General features: G+C 44.6%; 1 protein-coding gene across 3 annotated transcripts in view; it reads right to left on the reverse strand.

Annotated features, from left to right (window-relative positions):
• Positions 1–16550, reverse strand: part of LOC124798990 (caspase-1-like) — a 135000-nt gene that overhangs the window by 77903 nt on the left and 40547 nt on the right. For 2 of the 3 annotated variants that reach the window (XM_047262537.1, XM_047262529.1), the window contains one exon: positions 10568–10751. In XM_047262537.1, coding sequence (XP_047118493.1) covers positions 10568–10701 — 134 coding nt within the window. In that variant the 5' untranslated portion in view covers positions 10702–10751. The remainder of the gene's footprint in view (positions 1–10567; positions 10752–16550) is intronic. The other variant, XM_047262544.1, reaches the window with a different exon arrangement.

Below are 16550 nucleotides of genomic sequence, written 5' to 3' on the forward strand. Positions count from 1 at the left end.
CAGAAACTTCTTCAAATTAAGGTTTATGTTTGATACTAGCAGACTTCTCTTGGCCAGGAATGCCCTTTATGCCCTTTTTGCCTGTGCTAGTTTGCTTCCTGTACCCTCCTTGATGCATAGGTAGCAGAATTCCTTAGCTTCTTCTACTTCGTATCATTGATCCTGATGTTAAGTTTCTCTCTATTCTCATTTCTGCTACTTCTCATCATTTACTTCGACTTACTCTCATGCCACATTCAGCACATAGATCCTATAATACGTCCCCATTTCACTGATGATAGCAACGTCAACAGCAAAACCTATCGCTGATATCCTTTCACGTTGAATTTTAATCCCCCTCTCGAACCTTTATTTCCCTCATTGCTTCTTCGATGTATACACTGAACAGTAGGGGCGGAAGACTACATCCCTATCTCACACTCTTTTCAATTCGAACACTTCGTACTTGATCTTCCACCCTTATTGTTCCCTATTGATTCTTGTACATATCGTATATCATCCGTATTTCCCTACACCTTACCCCCATTTTTCTCATAATGTCGAACATCATGCACCAATTTACATTGTAGAAAGCCTTTTCAAGGTTGACATATCTTATGGCCATGTCTTAAATTTTCTTCAGTCTTGCTTTGATTATCAGCCGCAACGTCAGAGCTACTTCTGCAGTGCCTTTCCCTTTCCTAAAGCCAAACTAATGGTCATCTAACTGACCCCCAGTTTTATTTTCACTTCCTCTGTATATTATTGTTAGCGACTAGGATGTATGAACTTTTAAGCTGATTGTGCGATAACTCGCACTTTTCGGCTGTTGCAATCTTCGGAACTGCATGGATCATGTTTTTCCGAAAATCTGATGGCATTTATCCAGTGTCACACATCCTGCGCACCAACGTGAATGGTCGTTTGGGTGTTGCCAATGCCCAAATGATTTTAAAAATACCGATGGAATGTTATCCATCCCTTCTCCCTTATTTGATTTTAAGTCTTCCAGAGCCTTTTAAAATTCCGTTTCTAATACTGGATCCCGTATCTCTTCCTTATCGTCTCCTGTTTCTTCTTCTGTCACGTCATCAGACAAGCTCTCTTCATCATAGAGGCCTTCGGTTTACTGCTTCCACCTATTCGCCCTTCCACATTTAACAGGGCATTCCCATTGCACTCTTCATGGTACCACCCTTGCTTTTAATTTCGCCTAAGTTTGTTTCGACTTTTCTGTATGGCGAGTCACTCCTTCTGTCAGTTATTTCTGTTACTTCACATTATTCATGCAGCCATTTCGCTTAGCTTCCTGTTTATTTAATTCGTTAGTAGTTTGTATTTCTCTGTTCCTGAAGTTCCCTGAAAATTTGTGCACTTTCTTCTTTCGTCGATCACTAAGTAGTTCTTCTTTTAACCATGGATTTCTCGCAGTTACTTCACTAGCACCAAGTTTTTGTCTCCAACGTCTGTGATAACTCTTTTGGAATATGTCCATTTGTCTCTAAATGAACGGCCTGCTGAGGTTTTCTGTATTGCAATGTCTATAGACTCAGAGAACTTCAAGCGTACGATGTCTTCATTCCTTAGTAATTTCGTAGCTTATTTCTTCGATTCTTCCTGACTACTCTCTTAAACTTTACCCAACCCTTCATGATTACTAAGTTGTGACCTCAGTCTATATCTGTTCCTCGCTAGACATTATACCTGATTTCGTAATCTCCATCTGAATGGTTCAAATGGCTCTGAGCACTGGGACTTAACTGCTGTGGTCATCAGTCCCCTAGAACTTAGAACTACTTAAACCTAACTAACCTAAGGACATCACACACATCCATGCCCGAAGCAGGATTTGAACCTGCGACCGGAGCGGTCACGCGGTTCCAGACTGAAGCGCCTAGACCGCACGGCCACACCGGCCGGCTATCTCCATCTGACCATGACGTAATGTAACTGAAACATTACTGTGTCTGCAGGCCTTTACCAAGTATATCTACTCCTCTCTTCATTCTTGAACAGAGTGTTTGTTATTACAAGCTGAAATTTATTGGAAAACTCAATTACCCTTCCTTCTCTCTGATTTCTATTACCAAATCCGTATTCAAAATGGTTCAAATGGCTCTAAGAACTATGGGTCTTAACACCTGAGGTCATCAGTCCCCTAGACTTAGAACTACTTCAATCTAACTAACCTAAAGACATCACACACATCCACGCCCGAGGCAGGATGCAAACCTGCGACCGTAACAGCAGCGCGGTTCCGGACGGAAGCGCCTAGAACCGCTCGGCCACAGAAGCCAGCTAAACCCGTATTCTCACATAACCCCTTCTTCCACTCATTGCCGTACCACCGTGCTGAAGTCGCCCATGACTATTAGTTTTTCATGTTCTGAATTTCTGCCTCTTCATCTTCTGTTTGCGACGTTGGCATGTATACCTGAACTTTTGTTGTCGGTGTTTGTTGTCGATTCTGATGAGAATAACCCTATCACGGAACTGTTCACAATAACTCACTCTCTGCACTACCTTCCTATTCATGGCGAATCCTACTCCCGTTAATACCATTTTGTGCTGCAATTCTTATTACGTTAAATTCGTCTGACCTGAAATCCTTGCCTTCTTCCCACTTCGCTTCACTGAGAATCACTATATCTAGACTGATCCTTAACAGCTCCCTGTTCAGATCTTCTAGCTTTCCTACAACGTGCAGCCTCCTTACATTTCACACATCGATTCGTAGAACGTTACCCTTTCGTTGGTTATTTAATTTTTTCGCATGATCACCTCCCTTTCGCAATCCCCACGCGGAGATCGGAATGGGGGACTAGTCCGGAATCGTTTGCCAATGGAAAGATCATCAAGACACTTTTAGTTTCAGGCCACATGTCCTGTGGATATACGTTATGTGTATTTAATGCAATAGTTGCCTTCTGCATTCTCATGCCGTTAATCATTGGTGATTATTCCATTTTTCAGGGGCATTTTTCTACTCCGAGGGCAAGAGCTTGCTCCGAACCTCTGTCCGCTCATCTGCCCTCTTTGACAAGGCCGTTGGCAGAACGAGGGTGACTTGTTAGCCGCAAGTCTGTGGCCTCTCTTGCTGGTGGTTTTTATTCGAAATTTATGACCGAGGACGTTTTCATTACTAATGAGAGGCATTACCCTTAGACAACGCGTTCACTCTAAAAGTGATTAAAAACATTAATGTCAAACTTAAAAAAAATGAAGCCCTCAATTCGAAATCAGACAAGTGTAATGCTTCAGTTATTGCCATTAAGCGCGAACATGTAACAAAGACTTTAAAGTTTTTTGAGGAAACAGCATTTCAGGATCTAACGTGAACCCAATTCCTGCATTACGAAAAGAAATTAAATCATTTATTGGCGACGCTAAGCATTTCCTCGAAGAATTCCATAAAAAAACAGATAGTTAATATGAATTCACATGCCCCAAAATTGCACTCACAGTACAAAGTACATACGATTGCTTCATCCAGTTCGACCAATCACGAATAGTATGAACAATGCTAATCACAATTGCGCAAAATTTCTTAACTACAATATAAAAATGTCATTCGTATTTCAAAATATTTACTCAGTCACTAAAAACCAGCCTCTAGTAAATCAGATTAAGACCTTAGAATGCGGTCAAGATATAAAATAACTTTCATTCGATATTACCAATTTGAACAGCAATGTACCGGTGTAAGATGGCTATTGTTTGGTGATGTTGTTGGATGTGTTAATATTTATAAAGGAAAATGATATATTCGAAGAACTGCGGCCAGAGAAACAGTTGTTAAGCAACAGTATCTGTGTCTGTGTTGGCAGCACTGTGGAGTCGTAGAATCTTTGACAGCCGGTAATGGACAGCTGCAATTTACAGCAGTCGGATTTTTTTTCGTTGAGTATACAGTGTAATGCGTGGTCGCATTTTTGGAACTATGTGAGTTGCAGATTTATTACGAGGAGGAATGATGAGTCACAACAATGGCTGGATAGCATAAGGACGAAGAAAGGCTTTTGAAATGAAGAACAAGGTATTATTTGATGAGTTAAAAAGTTTGTTTTTGTAGATTTGTGTTGTTGGTCCATTCCATCCTCGTCACAGTCGTGTTTTTGATAATTATTCTACTGAACTGATCACCTGAGTTAATTTGCTGAACCGTGGAAGTTATCAGATTAAATGAATTTTCGTATTAGGGTCTGTAATTGTTTTCTTTGATAAGTTCCACTTAGAGGTTGTCATGTGTTTCTATGGCATTCTGTGTCGAGATGGACCAACTGTAGTTTTTAATATATAGCTGTTTCGGAGTATTACTGTGCAGGTGAGATACATAATACTTGACTGTTTCGTTTCCTTTCGGCAATGTAGGTTTTGCCATTCTCTTTATTTTACCAGGGTCATATGTCACTGCAGAAGTTTTCCTGTGTTTTCTTATAATGGTCGACATTACAATTGTCTTTAAATACAGTTACGATTTTTTTTTCAAACGTTTTGCACTGACCAAGCCTACTGAGCGTGAAATTATTGGTTTGCTTATTTATTTGCTTATGAATGAGATCGGTTTTCACACACACACACACACACACACACACATAGTATTATCTTCAATTTCATGTAAGTGATGTGGCGTTGTGCTCAATAGCGCACTTAGGTTGTCAGTTCACATACCCAGGTTTGCATTTACGATTACATGTGCGCAAGTAACGGCTACTTACGTACACCAGTTCAAACAATCATCAAGAATAACATGTTGTTGTTGTGGTCTTCAGTCCAGAGACTGGCTTGATGCAGATCTCCACGCTGCTCTATCCTGTGCAAGCTCCTTCATCTCCCAGTACCTACTGCAACCTAAACCCTTCTGAATCTGTTTAGTGTATTCATCTCTTGGTCTCCCTCAATGAGTTTTACCCTCCACACTGCCCACCAATACTAAATTGGTAATCCCTTGGTCTCCCTCAATGAGTTTTACCCTCCACACTGCCCACCAATACTAAATTGGTAATCCCTTGATGCCTCAGAACATGTCCTACCAACCGATCCCTTCTTCTAGTCACGTTGTGCCACAAACTCCTCTTCTCCCCAATCCTATTCAATACCTCCTCTTTAGTTTTGGATCTACCCCTCTAATCTTCGCCGGCCGAAGTGGCCGTGCGGTTAAAGGCGCTGCAGTCTGGAACCGCGAGACCGCTTCGTTCGCAGGTTCGAATCCTGCCTCGGGCATGGCTGTTTGTGATGTCCTTAGGTTAGTTAGGTTTAACTAGTTCTAAGTTCTAGGGGACTAATGACCCCAGCAGTTGAGTCCCATAGTGCTCCGAGCCATTTGAACCATTTGAACCCTCTAATCTTCAACATTCATTTGTAGCACCACATTCCGAAAGCTTCTATTCTCTTCTTGTCCAAACTATTTATCGTCCACGTTTCACTTCCACACATGGCTACACTCCATACAAATACTTTCATAAACGACTTCCTGGCATTTAACTAGATGTTAACACATTTCTCTTCTTCAGAAACACTTTCCTTGCCATTGCCAGTCTACATTTTATATCCTCTCTACTTCGACCATCATCAGTTATTTTGCTCCCCAAATAGCAAAAGTCCTTTACTACATTATGTCTCTCATTTCCTAATCTATTTGCCTCAGCGCCACCCGATTTAATTCGTTTACTTTCCATTATCTTCGTTTTGCTTTTGTTGATGTTAATCTTATATCCTCCTTTCAAGACATTGTCCATTCCGTTCAGCTGCTATTCCAAGTCCTTTGCGGTCTCTGATAGAATTACAATGTCATCGGTGAACCTCAAAGTTTTTGTTTCTTCTCCATGGATTTTAATTCCTACTCCGAATTGTTCTTTTGTTTTCCATACTGCTTGCTCAATATACAGATTGAATAACACTGGGGATAGGCTTCAAACCTGTCTCACTCCCTTCCCAACCACTGTCTCCCTTTCATACCCCTCGCACCTTGTAAGCCGGCCGGGGTGGCCGTGCGGTTCTAGGCGCTACAGTCTGGAGCCGAGCGGCCGCTACAGTCGCAGGTTCGAATCCTTCCTCGGGCATGGATGTGTGTGATGTCCTTAGGTTAGTTAGGTTTAATTAGTTCTAAGTTCTAGGCGACTGATGACCTCAGAAGTTAAGTCGCATAGTGCTCAGAGCCATTTGAACCATTTTTTGAATCTTGTAACTGCCATCTGGTTTCTGTACAAATTGTAAACAGCTTTCGCTCCCTGTATTTTACCCCTGCCACCTTCAGAATTTGAAAGAGAGCAGTCCAGTCAACATTGCAAAAGCTTTCTCTATGTCTACAAATGCTACAAACGTAGGTTTGCCTTTCCTTAGTCTATCTTATAAGATAAGTCGTAGGGTCAGTATTGCCTCACGTGTTCCAAAATTTCTGCGGAATCCAAACTGATTTTCCCAGAGGTCGGCTTCTACCAATTTTTCCATTCGTCTGTAAAGAATTCGCGTTAGTATTTTGCAGCCGTGACCCATTAAACTGATAGTTCGGTAATTTTCACATCTGTCGACACGTGCTTTTTTTGGGTTTGAAATTATTATATTCTTCTTGAAGTCTGGGGGAATTTCGCCTGTCTCACAAATCTTGCTCAGCAGATGGTAGAGTTTTGCCAGGACTGGCTCTCCCATGGCTGTCAGTAGTTCTAATAGAATATTGTCTACTCCCGGGCCTTGTTTCCACTTAGGTCTTTCAGTGCTCTGTCAAACTCTTCACGCAGTATCATATCTCCCATTTCATCTTCATCTACGTCCTCTTCCATTTCCATAATATTGTCTTCAAGTACATCATCCTTGTATAGACCTTCTATATACTCCTTCCACCTTTTTGCTTTCCCTTCTTTGCTTAGAACTGGGTTTCCATCTGAGCTCTTGATATTCATCCAAGTGGTTCTCTTTTTTCCACTTTGATTTTCCTGTAGGCAGTATCTATCTTACCCCTAGAGAGATATGCCTCAATATCCTTACATTTTTCCTGTAGTAAAGTAAAGAATACCTTTAAAAATGTATTTGTTGCGAACAAATTAGTGGTCTCATTGTTTGCTAGAAACAGTGCAGAAATACAATTACTTTGAATTTAATGGAATAATGTACAAACAACCTGACGGCTTTGCAGTGGGCAGCCCAGTGGCAGGCATCTTCGCTAATTCTTTGAAGGAAGAATTTTTCAAAAATTAATTGTTTTGTTAGTGTACGTTTTCAGTTACATTCTAGGTACATGACATTATGTCCGTCTACAGCAGACTTGACTACGAATTTATTTTAGCAGTTACTGCCGTTCCCTGGTTGTCGGTCTTCATACAGACAGCTCTGAAACATAGTTTTCCTGCTCTTTTAATTGTTTTTATTGTATTCCATGGCTGCTATTCCTGCTGTGTTAATTCTACTCATATTGAGCACTTTAATGCTTTATGCACTCGACAGATGATGTGTAAGAACTGTTGTTTCAACGTGCAGCATTTCTTGTATCATTCTTTTATTATCTACTATTATACGTCCGTTATTTAGCTAGTTCTGTTGTAGTAATTATTTTCATTTGTAACATAGATGTTTTCTCGCGTGCCGCTCTACGGCAATCGCGTCCCAAAAGTGGGGCGCATTGCGCTGTTACCATCCTGTAGTGCTGTTACTGCGTCTGATGCCAGCCCTAGTGGTTTGCTTTGCTTATGCTTTTAACACTGACTTTACTAAACTTTTATTGAATGGACTTCGGCACTTCAGTTTGTATTGTTTTATTACCTCTCGATGCGATGGAACCTATGTACGTTATGCATATTTGTTATTCTGATATGTTGATTAATTTTTTTATAGGTAATTGTAGCTCATTATGACGAAGATGCCCTTAATTGGTACAGTCTGCAGCTCGCGGCCTCGGGGTCGCGTTCTCGCTTCCCGAGCACGGCGTCCCGGATTCGATTCCCGGCGGAGTCAGGGATTTTCACCTCCCTCGAAATGACTGAGTATTTGTGTTGTCCTCATCATTTCATCATGATTCATGCAAGTGGAAAGATTGGCCTGATGAAATATTGGGAATTTGTACGGGGGCTGATAACCGCTCAGTTGAGCGCCCCACAATCCAAATATCATCATCGTCTTAGTTGGTACCAAAACCAGGTAAATGAAGTAAAATTTGTGCAACCGGTTGGCTGTTTTCCCATCAAACCTTCAAGGCCATCCACGTTCAAGATTGTTGTTTTGAGAAACCTTCAGCTCGTCCGATTGTAGAAAACACAAACCGACAAAATTACACTTAATCTGCAATTGCCGCCATACACTGCCATGTTGACGCAACGGTCCAAATACAAATCGATTGGACCAAACAAACACTAACAGACACAAATGAACGCACCAGAGAACAGCCTATGTTGTAAGAAGTAAGTATGTAGACAGAATTAAACGGAAGAAGGCAGATCAAGTAGCTCGAAAGACGGACGGTCCAATGAAATTATTTGTTGAATTTCTACATATGTACATCTTCTCTCGGTATCACTGTGAAGTTTATGGCAGGGGACGCTTTTCATTTTGGAGCATATGGTGAGCTCGAACTTAACGACGTATCTGAAACACAAGGGCCTTCTCCCTGCCAGCCAGTGCAGATTCCGCAAACGCAGACCTTTCGAAAAGAGATTTATTGTGTTCTCACGTGACTGCTGGGAAGCTATGAATAAAGGCAGTCAGTGAGACGTAGTATCTCTCCACTTCCAAGTAACGTTTGACTCAGTACCACATCTACGTATATTATCGAAAGTATGATCGTACGGGATATCAAGTGTAATGTGGCACTGTATTAAGGATTTCTGGCTAGGAAAGTCCCAGGGTGTTACGTCGTCTGGAGAGACGTCGGTAGTTGTTGACGTAACTTGAAGCGTGTCCCAGGGAAGCATGTAGGGACGCTTAATGTTCATGCTGCACGTTAGCGACCTGACAGACACTATTAGTTGTAAGCTCAAACTTCTCAGATAATGGAATTATTTGCAATGAAATACTATGTTAAAGAAGCTGTAGAAATATTGTCGAATCTTGAAAATGTTCCAAAGTGGTGCGACGGTTGGCAACTTGCTTTAAATGTTCTGGATGAGCTGGGGAGTTTTCGAGGAGCAAACCACGCCCTTGAACAGCTTACAATGACACATCGCCTTGACAGACACCCATAACACTGTCAGACTATGTTTAATGTATGCAAGTTTGACTTTTAGAGCGTAATCTGTCAACACCACATGGTGGTATTCCCAAAAACATTCAACACATCACTTTACACGATGATTGGGTCGCCGAATTTTTCAAAAGTCAGCTTTAGTTTTGGAGCTTACTTAGCGGCTGAATGCACCGTACAATCTCATGCCAAGACCACTTTAATTTAAAAACGGCTGAAAGCCAATAACTTAAAGCTCAACCAAAATCAGAAATTTAAAAAGCAAAGTCTTATCTAAAAACAGTTCCTTAATTAGGCCGAAGGCCAAAGAATCTGATACATTAAGAGCAAACAACTTAAATTCAAAATCGGCTGAAGGCCCGTTACTTAAGACTCAATATCAGCGGTTTAAAAAGAATACCAATGGCTTTACATAAAACAGTTCTTAAATTATGCTGAAGGCCCAAACCATCTGACGCCCTAAGGGCAAAACAATCTTAATCTAAAAATCTGCTAGAAGCCATACAAGTGCAAACAACAAGAACAAACAAGAAAAGGCAGTACACCCAAGGGCGCTCAGAAGTTCCGAGGGTCGGCCTGGAATTCAAACACAAATGCTCACTTAGGTGAGACAGGCAGCCGGCCCAACTATTGTCGATCCGACGACAACCCAACTGACAGACAGTCAACGGACCCACTTACAGGATAACCTCCGCTTCACCTGACTATCGCACAACAGGGAGTTCAATGGAACAACGTAGAAGGTATTGGCGCCCACAAACAATTATGCATTGACCTGTCAAACTACACACCATGCTGGACAGAGACAACACGATGACGAAAATACACTGCCTGAATTTACATCAACGGCTAGGGCAGGTAGCCGGAACGTTAACTTCCACAAGGCAGAAGATTCCTCTGGTGCACTTTTGTTAAAATAACCGAGTACAGTTAAACGCCACCAGAGGGTAGCTAAAATTTGCCAACTTAAAAACACACATTGTTGCTCGCGGGAATATCCCAACAGCCGACAACGAACTCCAAACGACACAATGTGAACAGTCATGACTTGCTGGTAGATTAAGTCAAACTCAACTTTCATGTCCTGGATCGGTGAGCCACATATTCTGACACCACATAGAGGCCACCAGCGGGCCCGGCTAAACTGCATGCCGCGGAGATTTCCACGCCAACTGCCCAACTGCCCGCACACAGCCCAGCTGGAAACTATAAGCGCCAGGCCAAAGATAGTCCAAAAAGAGGGTAACAGAATAATCGCAATAACCGCGGAAGACTGAATGCAGAATAGCAACCAAGGTTTAATCCAACGCATAGCATGAGCCAGCCATGGCTCACAACTCATCACGGCGCTGCTCTGATTACAACTACCTTTTTATGTTGTGTGCTAAATTTTGCAAGCAATACCCATAGTCTGCCTACCTGGTGCCATCGTGTAAGGTGGTGACCGCTTCATGCTGTTCACTGGGTTTGGCGTGATCATCAGATGGCTTTGCCAGTGAGTCTTCTTGTCTGCTTTCTTTCAACTCGCTGACCTGAACACTTTTTTCTTCCATCACACGGGGATAAGAGTACCTGCTTCAGAGAGTCCTTACCTCGTAAATACCTGAAACGAAAACAATGAAATGTTGCTTTTAATGCAGAAAACAATTATTGGAAGCCAGCAACAACATTCAGCATAACATGCTAGTGCGAACTCCTGTTTCCGCGAATACTTACTTCCACATCTTTTCAAAGCCCTCTGTCCAGCTGTACACACCATGTTATCCTCCCTAACTAGTAGCTACTTACATCTATGTTCGTAGGGGCCGCACTATACAGTGTGTGGCAGACGCTCACACCACACCAGTTCCATTTCTCCTCTTGAAGTTCCTTCTGCAAACCGTGGGCGGGAAGAACGCTGTTGAAATGGTTCTGTATAGGCCCAAAATTCTGTTGTTGGACTATCTTGATCATGCCGTGTGAAGGAAAAAAACTCATGTGAAAATTTTGATGGTCGCAGAATGAGAACATACACTCCTGGAAATTGAAATAAGAACACCGTGAATTCATTGTCCCAGGAAGGGGAAACTTTATTGACACATTCCTGGGGTCAGATACATCACATGATCACACTGACAGAACCACAGGCACATAGACATAGGCAACAGAGAATGCACAATGTCGGCACTAGTACAGTGTATATCCACCTTTCGTAGCAATGCAGGCTGCTATTCTTCCATGGAGACGATCGTAGAGATGCTGGATGTAGTCCTGTGGAACGGCTTGCCATGCCATTTCCACCTGGCGCCTCAGTTGGACCAGCGTTCGTGCTGGACGTGCAGACCGCGTGAGACGACGCTTCATCCAGTCCCAAACATGCTCAATGGGGGACAGATCCGGAGATCTTGCTGGCCAAGGGTAGTTGACTTACACCTTCTAGAGCACGTTGGGTGGCACGGGATACATGCGGACGTGCATTGTCCTGTTGGAACAGCAAGTTCCCTTGCCGGTCTAGGAATGGTAGAACGACGGGTTCGATGACGGTTTGGATGTACCGTGCACTATTCAGTGTCCCCTCGACGATCACCAGTGGTGTACGGCCAGTGTAGGAGATCGCTCCCCACACCATGATGCCGGGTGTTGGCCCTGTGTGGCTCGGTCGTATGCAGTCCTGATTGTGGCGCTCACCTGCACGGCGCCAAACACGCATACGACCATCATTGGCACCAAGGCAGAAGCGACTCTCATCGCTGAAGACGACACGTCTCCATTCGTCCCTCCATTCACGCCTGTCGCGACACCACTGGAGGCGGGCTGCACGATGTTGGGGCGTGAGCGGAAGACGGCCTAACGGTGTGCGGGACCGTAGCCCAGCTTCATGGAGACGGTTGCGAATGGTCCTCACCGATACCCCAGGAGCAACAGTGTCCCTAATTTGCTGGGAAGTGGCGGTGCGGTCCCCTATGGCACTGCGTAGGATCCTACGGTCTTGGCGTGCATCCGTGCGTCGCTGCGGTCCGGTCCCAGGTCGACGGGCACGTGCACCTCCCGCCGACCACTGGCGACAACATCGATGTACTGTGGAGACCTCACGCCCCACGTGTTGAGCAATTCGGCGGTACGTCCACCCGGCCTCCCGCATGCCCACTATACGCCCTCGCTCAAAGTCCGTCAACTGCACATACGGTTCACGTCCACGCTGTTGCGGCATGCTACCAGTGTTAAAGACTGCGATGGAGCTCCGTATGCCATGGCAAACTGGCAGACACTGACGGCGGCGGTGCACAAATGCTGCGCAGCTAGCGCCATTCGACGGCCAACACCGCGGTTCCTGGTGTGTCCGCTGTGCCGTGCGTGTGATCATTGCTTGTACAGCCCTCTCGCAGTGTCCGGAGCAAGTATGGTGGGTCTGACACACCAGTGTCAATGTGTTCTTTTTTCCATTTCCAGGAGTGTATATTTGATTCCAGTCGCTCTCAAGCACTGCAGGACAGCTTTGTGAGCTGTGGCGTCAGAAAATCCCCTCCGTAAAATAGCTGTACAAAGGCTAATTGCCTTCTTTCTCACCCCTGTTGTAGCCTGGTCGCCCACCCAAATATGAACGGTTTCGACACGCTCTTCGTTAAACTGACCAGTCTGATTAGTCAACTGTTTCCTCAAATTTCAGACGATATGTCAGTATCTTTAAGCACTGCGGATCATCTTTGCTTGCGTTTACCTCCCCAGAAGAGTTTTGTCAAAATGGGAGGTAGCTCGCAACGTCAGGTTATATATCATACTAACTTAATCCAAGATAGGAGGAAGGGAAGTATCGGTCGTTAATTTTAATCTATTTATTGCAGACTGATTTCAGCTAATGTGTAGCTGTCTTCAGCGTAGTTACATGCAAGCCATGATGACTCATCTTAAATAAACTGTCGGAATGTCAACACAATGAGTTTAGCGGGATGGAAATATAAGCAGCAACCTCAGTAAACTGTTTATCTCCAATGGCAAGGTTGTCCTATGTGCGATTTTACAGTAACGTTCAGAAAAAAACATGAAGCCTTGAGCGACTAGAGAAAGGAAGTTCATATTCGCAAGATAGGTACGTTAGCATGTTCTGCAGAAATGATTAACATTTCAGTCACTTCTGCTGAGCATGTGTCCTGTTGCCTAGTAGTCACAGGGTCTGCCATAGGCCCTGATACATTACTGGCCATAAAAGTTACTACACCACGAAGATGACGTGCTACAGACGCGAAATTTAACCGACACGAAGAATATGCTGTGATATGCAAATGATTAGCTTTTCAGAGCATTCACACAATGTTGGCGCCTACAACGTGCCGACATGAGGAAAGTTTCCAACCGATCTCTCATACACAAACAGCAGCTGACCGGCGTTGCCTCGTGAAACGTTGTTGTGATGCCTCGTGTAAGGAGGAGAAATGCGTATCATCACGTTTCCGACTTTGATAAAGGTCGGAATGTAGCTTATCGCGATTGCGGTTTATCGTATCGCGACATTGCTGCTCGCGTTGGTCGAGATCCGATGACTGTTAGCAGAATATGGAATTGGTGGGTTCAGGAGGGTAATACGGAACGCCATGCTGTATTCCAAAGGCCTCGTATTACTAGCAGTCGAGATGACAGGCATCTTATCCGCATGGCTTTAAAGGATCGTGCAGCCACGTCTCGATCCCTGAGTTAACAGATGGGGACGTTTGCAAGACAACAACCGTCTGCACGAACAGTTCGACGACGTTGCCAGCAGCATGGACTATCAGCTCGGAGACCATGGCTACGGTTACCCTTGACGCTCCATCACAGACAGGAACACCTGCGATGGTGTACTCAACGACGAACCTGGATGCACGAATGGCAAAACGTCATTTCTTTCGGATGGATCCAGGTTCTGTTTACAGTATCATGATGGTCGCATCCGTGTCTGGCGACATCGCGGTGAACGCACATTGGTAGCGTGTATCGTCATCGCCATACTGGCGTATCACCCGGCGTGATGGTATGGGGTGCCATTGGTTACACGTCTCGGTCACCTCTTGTTCGCATTGTCGGCACTTTGAACAGTGGACGTTACATATCAGATGTGTTACGACCCGTGGCTCTACCCATCATTCGATCCCTGCGAAACCCTACATTTCAGCAGGATAATGCACGACCGCTCGTTGCAGGTCCTGTACGGGCCTTTCTGGATGCAGAAAGTGTTCGACTGCTGCCCTGGCCAGCACATTCTCCAGATCTCTCACCAATTGAAAACGTCTGGTCAATGGTGGCCGAGCAACTGGCTTGTCACTACTCTTGATGAACTGTGGTATCGTGTTGAAGCTGCATGGGCAGCTGTTCCTGTACACACCTTCCAAGTTCTGTTTGACTCAATGCCCAGGCGTATCAAGGCCGTTATTACGGCCAGAGGTGGTTGTTCTGGGTACTGATTTCTCAGGATCTATGCACCCAAATTGCGTGAAAAAGTAGTCAGATGTCAGTTCTAGTATAATATATTTGTCCAATGAATACCCGTTTATCATCTGCATTTCTTATTGGTGTAGCAATTTTAATGGCCAGTAGTGTAACTTGTGCCACGCGTATTGGCAAAGACACGCATAAGGCGCGAATGGCGCTCTGTAGTATAGTCACCCATACTGCATTCACATGGTTCCAAAGTTCATCTCTGGTGGTGGGCATTGGGTTACAGTACTGCACCTGTCGTTTGACCGTATCCCACACATTTTAGACTGGCGGCAAGTCTCGTGATCTAGTGGGCCAATGCAAAAGGCTAGCTCCTCTGACTATTTTTGTGATGTGTCTGGACTCTGGCCTAAACTTTTAGGCTGGAGGTTTTAGTGTATTGCAGAGTGGCTGGCTCCTCCCTTTTTCCTTGCGGTGAGCCAGCCACTTCCATCTGCTATATTGTTTTAGCTTCCTCTACCACTTTCTTCCTGGGTTGTCCATGTTTTAACGATAGCGACATGCTTCGTCCCTCGCTTCGGTGTGGGTAGGCACATATTTTTTCTGTGTCTTATGTTCTGTTTTATCTTATTGTTATGAGTCTTTTCTTGACACACGTCTCAATCTGTTATTGAGTGGGCACTGAAGACCTCGCCGTCGTGCGCCCTTAAGACCCTCTCCATCCATCCATCCATCCATCAAGAAGGCACTCGTTCGTGCAGCAACATGAGGTCGTGCCTTGTCTTGCTGAAAAATGGAAACGAGGGTGTAGTGCAGTAAGAGTATGGCTACAGGCAGCAAAATGTCTTTCTCGTAGGTCACGCTGATCACAGTGCGCTGGACACGCATCAACTGTGATTTGCGATTGTACCCAACAGCACCGCAAACTGTAAAGCCTTGTCTTGGCGCTGTACGTCTTGTGCGAATGCAATCACTGCGATGACGCTTCCCCTGTCTGCGGCGAACCAAAATGCGACCACCATTTTCAAACAAATAGAATCTGGATTCACCGAAAACACTATACGATGTGAATGATAATTAATTGAAGCCCTCAGCTACCAACAGGTGTTGTGCATATAACTTGATGGGGACAGCTGAAATTGCGTGTCCCGACCGGGACTCGAACCCGGGATCTCCTGCCCTCATGGCCGACGCTCTATCCATCCGAGCCCCCGAGGACACACAGATGAATAACGCGACTGCAGGGACTTATGCCTTGCACGCCTCCCGGTGAGACCCACATTCCCAACTGTCCACAATCTACATACCTAATGTTCCTAACAGATATATTGGCCATCCACTCGTTACTCGCGCCAACTAAGGTGACGATTCCTGTAAGAGAAAAAACGCACAGGTTGCCCGAACTCTTACGGGAATCGTCTCCTTAATTGGCGCGAGTAATGAGTGGATGGCCAATATATCTGTTAGGAACATTGCGTATGTAAATTGTGGACAGTTAGGAATGTGGGTCTCACGGGAGGCGTGCAAGGCATAAGTCCCTGCAGTCGCGTTATTCATCTGTGTGTCCTCGGGGGCTCAGACGGATAGAGCGTCGGCCATTAGGGCAGGAGATCCCGGGTTCGAGTCCCGGTCGGGACACGCAATTTCAGCTGTCCCCATCGAGGTATATCAACAACACCTATCGGCAGCTGAGGGTTTCAATTAATTATCATTTATTTTAGAGAAGCTGCACGGTCATCAATTGTACCTGTTCTTCCGAGAACAGTTACTGTCTTCAACTATATGACGTCATTCCTGTCATGTTTGACGTCGTTCTACACCATTGTCATTTAGCATGTTTCTGTACATTCGTCAAAGGTAGGTGGAGAAGTGGACGACGTCGTAATAGAGGGCGACGGTTTGTGACCTCTGATAGTTTACGATGTACTACACTGTTCCACTGTTGCGGCAGAGCCGCGGAGAAAGATCTATCCTGCAATGTCATTCGGACGAGGTGTCGATCTTCTCGGGGTGT

The sequence above is a fragment of the Schistocerca piceifrons genome, chromosome 1 (assembly GCF_021461385.2).
Source record: "Schistocerca piceifrons isolate TAMUIC-IGC-003096 chromosome 1, iqSchPice1.1, whole genome shotgun sequence".
NCBI lineage: Eukaryota > Metazoa > Arthropoda > Insecta > Orthoptera > Acrididae > Schistocerca > Schistocerca piceifrons.